The sequence below is a fragment of the Marmota marmota genome, unplaced genomic scaffold, assembly GCF_001458135.2.
Source record: "Marmota marmota marmota unplaced genomic scaffold, marMar, whole genome shotgun sequence".
Taxonomy (NCBI): domain Eukaryota; kingdom Metazoa; phylum Chordata; class Mammalia; order Rodentia; family Sciuridae; genus Marmota; species Marmota marmota.
This window is the reverse complement of record NW_025999998.1, coordinates 10389251-10399826: the sequence shown is the minus strand read 5'-3', so window position 1 is coordinate 10399826 and position 10576 is coordinate 10389251. Positions and strand designations below refer to the sequence as shown.

At 39.1% G+C, this 10576-nt stretch overlaps 1 protein-coding gene across 7 annotated transcripts in view; it reads left to right on the top strand.

Annotated features, from left to right (window-relative positions):
- Dock8 (dedicator of cytokinesis 8) overlaps positions 1–10576 on the top strand; it is a 219561-nt gene that overhangs the window by 171240 nt on the left and 37745 nt on the right. For all 7 annotated transcript variants that reach the window (XM_048806862.1, XM_048806858.1, XM_015492898.2 and 4 more), the window contains 6 exons: positions 621–757; positions 2651–2833; positions 3192–3321; positions 4265–4352; positions 8494–8590; positions 10192–10326. In XM_048806862.1, coding sequence (XP_048662819.1) covers positions 621–757; positions 2651–2833; positions 3192–3321; positions 4265–4352; positions 8494–8590; positions 10192–10326 — 770 coding nt within the window. The remainder of the gene's footprint in view (positions 1–620; positions 758–2650; positions 2834–3191; positions 3322–4264; positions 4353–8493; positions 8591–10191; positions 10327–10576) is intronic.

Below are 10576 nucleotides of genomic sequence, written 5' to 3'. Positions count from 1 at the left end.
GAGAACCCAGGAGCTGGTCTCTTATACACATCTATATATATATATATATATATATATATAAAATTCTCTCTCTCTCTCTCTCTCTTTTAAAAAAAATGCAGCCTTTTAAATGGTTGGCCCCTTTTCGTTTGTGCATATCTAGTCCTATGTATAAATATGGATATGTCTATATTATATAGGGGCAATAAGTTAACATTCACTGCAAACATTTGAAATTTAATGAATTATTGCTGAATTTATGAAAATAACATTATTCTGGTACTTTTGGATCTTTGAGATCTATTATAAGATACTTGCTTCATTACATAATCATAGATTCTTTTCAATCATTTAAAATAAATAAGTTAAAAAATTATATTGCAGAAAGCTATTATGAAAGCTTTTATTTTTGCAATTTGAAAAAATCATTTCCAGCCTAATCTTGTGTTCAGCAACATTTTGGCTGCTTTTTGCTACATATGGTAACATTATTAATAAAATAATAAATAATTTAAACATCAAGTTTAAAATGACTGCTGATTTTAGTGACTAGGAAGGTCCCAGTCACTGACTGGACATTGGGTGATATCACAGGGAATGCCAACTTTGGCTTGACATCTCCTGTGATATTTTGACTGCAGCTGTTAGTGGGAAAAGCCGCACCAGTGGATCTGATGAAGAACAAGATGGACCCAGTGCAATTAACCAGAACGTCGCCCTGGCCATAGCAGGGAATCATTTTAATCTGAAGACAAGTGGAACGATGCTATCTTCCTTGGTATGTAGTGCATATTTCTCTGGCTTAATTTTTGCTTGTGTCTTCTCCCCTCTTCAGATGAGGGAGCCCAGCTTACAGCTAGCAGTGATGGTTACTCTGTGCTGAAAGGAATTACAGTGAGGTTGGCTCTAGGAAAACAGATCAGAGAAGGTTTCCTACAACAGTGAGAGACTTTCAGCTCAGATCTAGGCAGCCCCAATGGCTGAGTTCACGTTTCAGGAAACTTGGAAAGAGGTGAACTTGGGAACTCGGAGATCTTTACAAAAAAGATCAAACCAAGGCTTCCTTATGTTGGTGTCCTGGGCTGTGCTTAGTTGTACTGAGTCCGCCTCCAAAAAAAGATTGAAGTGGCCAGAAGCTTGGAATATATGCTTCTCAAGCAAAAGACTTCAGCTTTCCTGGTCCCCACGGAACCTATGAAATTTGTTTGGCTCTGTCCTTTTGCACAAACTCTGTGGCTTAAGGAGGTGCTACTCCAGGAATGGGCCTTCTAGTCACCTGAGGTGGGATTCATCACTATTTGTTGATGAGCTCTAACACTTGTCAAAACAGCACTGTGTCCCCCATCTTAATTTACTTTTGCATTTCAGTGTAAGATATATATCTGTAGAGAATTCAACCTGGCTGTATCTGAGAAGACAGGGTTTTGGCCCAGCTCCTCTTTGCTAGATGACTTTCTTCTCTTCCTCCAGCACTTAGTAAGAAACAAAAGGAAAGAATGTTTGAGATTTGACATCACTGATCTTACAGTCTGATAAATATTGTGTGTTCTGACCTCTTCCACCTCTCTGAGATCCTTCTAATCAAAGGTACCCACTCGAGGCAGCCTTTGCCTTTTATATCATTTGCCTCTAAGGAAGGAACGCAGAAGCCCCAAGTGCACCTGTTAGAACATATTCCCTGTGAAGTTATATCTAAGGATTTCATTACTTCTTGTCAACACACCAAGGGTAATTCAAGTTGAAGTAACTTCATCATCTCTCTATTTCCATCCAAAACTAACATTTCCTTCACATAATTCACAAATACCTCATTGCAATTTCACCACTACATTCCACTGGATATTAGTTACGCCACATAAACCAAGGGTGCAGCTGCATATTGTTGTTGACTTGATGAGTAACAGAAAGTGTGCTTAGCACTTGTGGCCAGAGTAGAATAACAAATGGTTTGAGCATCCATACCCCACCCACTGCCAAAAAGGAATTACTGTTAAATTCATATTACAGAAGACTCCACTAATTTATGGATTTGATTAATTTATCAGGCAGTTCATGACTCTCATGTTATATTTCAGACTATGTAACAAAGAAGCTAAAATCTTAAACAGTTATTCATGGTGCCTAGCCAAACTAGTTCTCTTCTGTAAGTCCAACCTTACATCTGTCTGGCTTCAAGAAGTAATATTCAAAGATCTTAGCAGCAAGAAAACCCATTTGAGGGCTAAGGTTGTGGTTCAGCAGTAAAGTGCTCACCTAGCACATGCAAGACACTGGGTTTGATCTTCAGCACCTCATAAAAGTAAATAAGATAAAGGGATTGTGTCCAACTACAACTAAAAATATATTTTTAAAAAAAAGAAAGAAAGAGAGAAAACCCATTTGTATCACTGAAAAGTTTAGCCAAGGTCCAGAGCTAACCAATAGACCACATCACTCCCTAAGACAGAGTATGTTCTTCTATTATGTGGCTGAAATCTGCCTCAAACAGTGCCCCTGGTGAGCAGCCCAGCTCCAGAGAACACAGCTTTCCTGCCCAGGAAAGGCAGGGCTACTGGAAGCATCCCCAGACAAGGAAAAGATGGCCCCCATGTTCTGAGAAATCTCTGAGAAATTATCATCCCTCAGCTTTTGGTTTTTATGTTACTTGACTTCTTCCCCTGCCTCCTCCCAGCCCTATAAGCAGTATAATATGCTGAACGCCGACACCACCCGCAACCTCATGATTTGCTTCCTCTGGATCATGAAAAATGCTGATCAGAGTCTCATTAGGAAGTGGATTGCTGACCTGCCATCAATGCAATTAAACAGAATTTTAGACCTGCTTTTCATCTGTGTCTCCTGTTTTGAATATAAGGTAAGTGCAGGGTATCTCAAATTTATACCTGCACTAATCTCCCAAGTTCAATCCTGTCTTGTTACTCTTCCCCTTTGCAAGGCCAATGGTGGCATTGTTAGTTTTTCATGTTTCTGTATTCAAATCCACAGCCTATTTGCATTTATACATATGATCATTCTAAAGGGAAAAGATCTCAACCTTCTGCAGAAAGCCCCATTTCTGTTAATAGGGTTTCAGCTGTAAGACTTTCCAGAATGGTGCCTCTTGTACTACATGTCAAGCTACATGTACATGTTGGCCAACTTAACTGGAGTATTATGTTTTGATGATTCTCCCATCAATAAATACCTCACCAAACTGCTTCTATCCTGCCCAGGGAAAGCAGAGTTCTGACAAAGTCAGTACCCAAGTCCTGCAGAAGTCGAGGGATGTCAAGGCTAGACTGGAAGAGGCTTTGCTCCGGGGCGAAGGGGCCAGAGGGGAGATGATGCGCCGCAGGACTCCAGGTATGTGAGGAAGCCTTTCCCTGCTTTCTGTTAACCCCTCTGCATCCTTTGTGGGAAGGAAGTTCCTCTGGAAATCACTCTCATGGGACATTTGCAATAACAGCAGAGGCAGAAGATCCTGGAATTCTATGCATGGTGTATATAAGATTAGCCCTGTGCCTCTAAGGGAAAGCTGCTACTCAGATCAAAGAATTCTCAAAATGGCCCCTGATGGCATGTTTGAGTGAAAACTTGGTGGTGGATAAAGGTCACATCCAAGAATATGAATCATGGATGAGTTGGGACATGTCTCCCTCCAGGCAGAGGCCTCTTTAGAGGATATTTAACTAATCCCTCTGGAGCATGATCAAGAAACTAGAGCCTTCTGGGCCTAAGATCATCTCCCCCAAATCATTCAGGGCATTATTGGAATGGAACCAATTTCCCAAACGGGCTTCAGAGTGTTCGAGTCCTCTAAGGACCCTGCCATACCAGGAAAGACCTCAGAAGGTGGAGCTCATCACTCTACAATAATAGAGTGAAATGTTCACGTGCTCTGGGTCTTAGTCTCTGTGCTCACAATACAACAGAAAGACAGCTCGTTCTGTTCAACAGGAGTCAATAGCAGGGAGCTTGGAGGGAGCTCAGCATTTTTGGTGGTGACAAGGTACCTTCATTTGACACCGGCTATCTCCAATAATTCAGTGAAAATATTTAAAAATATGAAAAATATGCTCCTTGATACCCCAGAAAGGCAGGGATGCTAAGCCTGTACCCTGTGAATCAAAGAGCAGACCACCCAGACATAGGCATGGTGGCTTTGTCTCCTCTCAGCATCCTGCACAGACTAATTAACTGGAGAAATGGTTCTGAGTCCTCTCAGTTGAGCTTGTTATGGAATTTCTGGTTATCTTAAAGGGTTTCATGCTAATCAAATTCCTATCATGCATTTCTTAACTCCTAGGGAATGACCGATTTCCAGGCCTAAATGAAAATTTGAGATGGAAGAAAGAGCAGACACATTGGCGGCAAGCTAATGAGAAGTCAGATAAGTGAGTCACTCAGCAACTGTGTTCTACCTTTATTTTAAGTCCAAAACCATTTTTCCCAGGCTACTTGTATTACTGAAACAACTGCATCCTTCCATGGGTAAGAAAATGAAGCATCTTCATCTGTATAAATATTCTCCACCCAGGGACCCATGATGTTCAAAGGTTTAAAGGAGTTGTGATTGCCAGCTATTAAACATGCATCACATTGGTAAGCATTTTAAAAAATTAATATTAAGCAACCTCAGGTAGCTTAATGAAAGCTACTAATAGAGAGTGGGGAATTACAGAACATGGGACAAAGTGCCCAATACCATATAGTTTCAAATCCCTACTGAATCCTTTGAACCCTATTTGGAAATGCGTTCAAAGATGTATAGTCAGGGATATTCATGTCAGTATTACTTGAAATTGTTTTTAAAAATTAGAAACACTTTAAACACTACAACATAGGAAAACATATAACAAAATATTAGGTTGCCATAAAAATGACAATTTTAATGACATGGGGAAATGCCTCTGAAAAATAATTAAGTGAACAGAAGCAGGATAGACATCTGGTTTTAGGATATAATTTCAAATCTTTAATTATAAATAAATGCATTTTTAATAAACTGGAAGGAAATTTGTCAGAATATTTCTAGTGGTTTTCTTTGGGTATTGGGAATGTAGGCAATTGTTTTCTTTTTATACTTTGCTGGATTTCCTGCAGTGTTATGATATATATCACAGTCAGAAAAAAAGTATAAAGAAATGAAAGAATAAAAATCCTGTTTGGATTGTAATGAGAGAGATATATAGGTAGAGCACAAGACAGTGCAGCAATTATATGCAACAACTTAGACAAATGAGAGACAAAATTAAATATATTTGAATAGATGGTGCATATCTCCTCTGCCTCTTACAACAGATAGCCTAATGAATCCCACAGCTCACAGAGCACAACATTGAATTGTTGAAGACCACACACACACTTGACAAGGCATAAGCAGAACATCCCCTTGGCATATGACACACACATCATAGAAAAAGATGGGAAGACTTGAGTAACACTATTGCTTTGTAAATAAATACGAGTTCATATCTTTGCTGTCACTATAGAATATTCTGGCCCATTTATGGAACTTTGGGGAGTGAAATTTATTTTAGAACATCAAAGAAATTTGTTACAGATGTTACTTTGGAAAACCCAGTCATTGGTCTTATTAATAATGTCTGCTGGGCACGGTGGTGCATGCCTGTAATCCCAGCGGCTCAGGAGGCTGGGACAGGAGGATCAGAGTTCAAAGCCAACCTCAGCAAAAGCAAAACACTAAACAAATTAGTGAGACCCTGTCTGTAAATAAAATACAAAATAGGGCTGAGGATGTGGCTCAGTGGATGAATGCCCCTGAGTTCAATCCCTGGTACCCCAAAAAAACATAAAATAATGCCTATTTGCTTTGGGTATTTTATTCTTGCTCCAAGTTCCCTAAACTGATTTGTAAGATACTTGGTTCTAAGAGTCTATACATTCTAGATTAGATAATGTACAACAACAACAATCTGCGTATAGTAAGTACAGAATTGCTTAGTTGGTTAGGTCATCTATGAGATTTAAAATAGAGAATAACAAAGTCTGTTTTGCCTGGGCCACATAAATGGATGATTTGGGAAACCTCTCCCTTTTTTTTTGCAATAACAACATAATGCTGAATCTTAGCATGCAGAGCCTGCCAGTTCTGTCTAGGTTAGTTCTTAGCCCTGAGCTACCTGGTGGGCTGTTCATTATTAGAGCTAATGATGCACACCTGCAGACCTCAGTGGCTATAGCATAGAAAAATTAGAACTTCTCACCCTAGCTCTTTGGGAACTTTTTGTAATTACTTGAGTTGTCTCTTTCATCTTTTTTTTTCTTTTTTTTTTTTGTCTCATTCACCAGAACACTTTTTAATTATTTTCACTCTATTTCTTTTAGAGCAGTAATTTTCAACATGGGCTGCACATTAGAATCACCCAGGGGGCTTTTAAAGCTCCTAATTTCAAAGTGCCCAAAGATACCCTAATTCATAATCTGCAGTAGTGGAGCCCAGGAATCAGTATTTGTAAAACTGCCACATGACTCTATTGTGCAGCTAAGTCTGAGAACATGGTTTTAAAGAAATAGCTGGTAGGCTTTTTGAACCCCAGAGTAGTGGTGGTGATGGTTGCATAACAATGTGAAGTTACTTAATCCCACTGAACTGCACATTCTAACATGATTAAAATAGTAAACTTTGTTCTATATATTTTAACTGCAATAAAAAAATTGGAATTAAAAAAACAGATAAGGATACTCTAGATCTGCACTGTCCATTATAGTAGCCACCAGCCACATGTAGCTATTTTGAAATGAGAAGTAATAAAAAGTGCATGCCGTATTTTATATTTCACTAGGAAGTTTTGTGTTGATTACACATTGACAGTATTTTTGATACCAGTAATTTAACAACAACAAAGAAAGCTTTTAAATTTCATTTATAGTACGTAAATGCTTTCTCTTGGAGAATGGGGGTGAGGCATGTGAAGCAACTTGGGACATGAGAGCCTATTCCTAATTGTGGAAACAGTTAAATTACACAGAAATGTTTACTCTGATCATCAGATGTATGTGATAAACTGCATGTCCTCCAGTGGGTTAAGGATACTGGAGAACATCTAAGTAGTAGCCTTGGTCGTCTTAAGATATGTGAGCTGACAGCATGATGCCCCAGCTCCAAAATTACGTCTTGGCCACTAGTGTCACTTTAAAAAAGTCATTTTTTCACACCTCCCTTCCCTGGAAACTAAATGTGGATGATGATACAAAATATAGTACTCCCCCTTGTCCACAGGGGATACATTCCAAGAACCCCAATGGGTGCTTAAAACTTCAGATGTTACCAAATTCTGTATGCAAGCATGGAGAAACTGATAAGCAAGACAGCTAATAAGTAACCGATGGGTGGGCAGAGTGTACAGCATTGGAGATACTGGAAAAAGCAGTGATTCACCTGCCAGAATAGAGTGGGACAGCATACTATTCACATTGGCATACAATTTAAATTAATTAATTGTGTACTTCCAGATTTTTTCATTTAATTTCTTTAGGCTGCAATTGACCATGAATAACTGAACCATGGAAAGCAAAACTGTTGGGGGTGGGGGTTTCTTTATCCCTTTCCAATCTTAGTTGAATTTTGTGAGAATGCATGGACTAGTCCATAAAATACTCTGATTCCTTAAAATGAAACCTAATAGAAGAGCAGCACCTGGCAATTTCCCATTCCCTAGTGAGTGATATCAGTTAGATGATCTGCCCCATGGGAATGCAGTCTTTGCTTTCCATTGGAAAAAAAAAGACAAAATGTCCCATACCTGGCTGACCAACCCCAACTCAGTCTCTTAGCTTCCCAACATGGTCTTTGGGAAGCTAAGAAACTGAACTGCCCCTGTTCTAAAGCATCACCCTTTTCTAACCCAGCATCGTCACTGTTTGCCAAATTCACACCACACCCAGTCTCTCCTGCATATTGCAGGGTCTTCCTCCTCCCCCACCACAGATCCAGAGTTCTCATGCATGAAATACAGGCATGGCCCTGAGGCTTTAGGCAATAATCTAATGGGCTCCCCTAATTGCTAATAGCAGCCAGTGATTGCTTCTCTGCCCATCTTGTTATTTTTATAGTTGTCATCATTATTAATAATAGTAGGAATGAGAATGACCTGGAAACTTTACCTCGATAACAGTATTTCACCACATAATCGTCACCACTACATTAATGTACATTCACGAGTATTCAGTGCATCCTAATCTTGCAGCAAAGACACATTAGTAATAAATGATTTCTAAGGAACCAGCATAATTGTTTTTAAAATTTCACATCATAGTTATACCCCACCTATTGCAAAAAAAAATGTTCTAAAATCCATGACAATTATATGGTGAAATACAGAATCTTTCTAACCACACATGAATTTCAGAAAATGCCTGCACACCTTAGTTACTTGAGGCCAGCTGCTTTTGTTTTCATTTCTAAGTTGACTCTTCCAAAGATTTCCTTATGCTTTGGTGCAAAGATCACCATTACTAGAACCTGGCCAGCTTTGATTTGTGTGTTAATTTGAACCTCTTTTTGTTTCTTAGAACAAAGGCAGAGTTAGATCAAGAAGCCTTGATCAGTGGCAATCTGGCTACGGAAGCAAATCTAATCATCCTGGACATGCAGGAAAACATTATCCAGGTGAGAAAAACTAACAGCTTGACCTAATTTGCTTAAGATGAATGTGTTCACTGGAATTTAAGAAGGAAATCTTTATTCAAAATTGTGAAAGAAACAAATAGTGATCCTTTTAAAAAGTGAAGTTGACAGTTTACTACTTACAATAACATCCACCTTATAAACTCCAGAGATACCAAACATTCTTCTGGCTTCTTGGACTTACTGCTCACTTGGAAAGATGTGTTTGATGAGCTGACCATGGTTAAATTGGCCCAAGAGTATGCCAAATTTATAATTCAAATGGTGAAATTCTGAATTAATATCTAGACCCAGGGTGGTTAACTGTTGTTTTTTTTTTTTTCCTGATGGGTCTAATCCAGTTGAATGATGGTCCCTGTCTGATATAGGAGCTGTTCTTATGACTGGATTAGATTAAAAAATAGTGCTAAGTAGGGTAAATGATGTTTATTTTGGATTCAAATTACTGAAGGAAAGTCATTTATCCCATAAGTTTGCCATTCCTGCTATAGAAAAGTACAGTCAGCCCTCCATATCTGCCAGTTCTGTGTACATGGAAACTCCAACCATGGATTGAAAATATTAAGGAAAAAATTGCATCTACGCTGGGCACAGTGGCTCATGCCTATAATCCCAGTGGCTCTGGAGGCTGAGACAGGAGAATCATGAGTTCAAAGCCCGCCTCAGCAAGGATGAGGCACTAAGTAATTCAGTGAGACCCTGTCTCTAAATAAAATACAATAAATAAATAAATAGAGCTAGGGATATGGGCTTAGTAGTTGAGTGCCCCTAAGATCAATTCCTGGTACCCCTCCCCCCAAAATATTTTCATCTATATTGAACATGTACAGTCCCTTTTTTCTTTCGTATCATTTTTTCCCTAAACCACATGTTATAACAAGGATTTATGTAGCATTTACATTGTTTTAAGTATTTAAAGTAATCTAGGGATGATTTAATAATATGTGTAGGTTATACGCAAATATTATACCATTTTATATAAAGGACTTGAGCATCCACAAATGACTCAAGTATATTTAATGACTTTGATATCTCTGATAACATAAATGCTTGACATCACATTGATGGTATCTTTATATGACTCAACCTTAAACATTCTGTACCTAACATCAGGCCTCAAAATGTATTTGTAATTTTCCAAGAAAGGTGAAACTTAGTTACTATTATCCTTGGTACTTTTAGTTCTGCTGTAGCTGATAAATAAGCTTCTATGTAGAAACATCACTGACACCTCTGTTGTACTGGGAAACCCACATTGTGTTTTGAAGCCCACAAGGCAAGCTAGGCCTTGTATACAAAGAAAGAGCATTCCAAAAGCTTTGGCCCAGGATAGAGGGAGGTGTGCTTCATTTAGGAAGCCAGAATTGGGCAAAAGTCCCAAATCAATTAGGAGTTTGGAAATCAGTCTTCAGTTCTCATGGTTAGAGAATGACAATAGATGGTGGCTCACCAAACCCTGAAGACCTTCCAATGAGAGCAATGGAACATCAGGTCCCGAGATAACGTTCAGCAGCCTCTCCTGTCTTCAGCCCTCAGCTCACTGCACATCAGGGATTCAGTAATGCTGTTCTTCCGGCCCCTAGGCAAGCTCAGCGCTGGACTGTAAAGACAGCCTGCTGGGAGGCGTTCTGAGGGTCCTGGTGAATTCCCTAAGCTGTGATCAAAGTACCACCTACCTGACTCACTGCTTTGCGACACTGCGAGCCCTCATTGCCAAGGTAAACATGAGACACTTGTTTTCTTACTCTTAATTAAGGGTAAGATTCTCATCTAGCTTCACTTCTGTCTTCAGGTGGACCAAAACCCATGGAGTATCTTAAATGGCATGCATTGAAGGTCTTAGTTCTTCTTAGGAAGAAAGCAGATACACTTCCTATGGAAGAAGTCACCATGAGAGGACAGCATCTCTAGTACTTGAAACGTGGGACTAACTAAAGAACTTGAAATAGCCACTCACTAAAAGTCTAT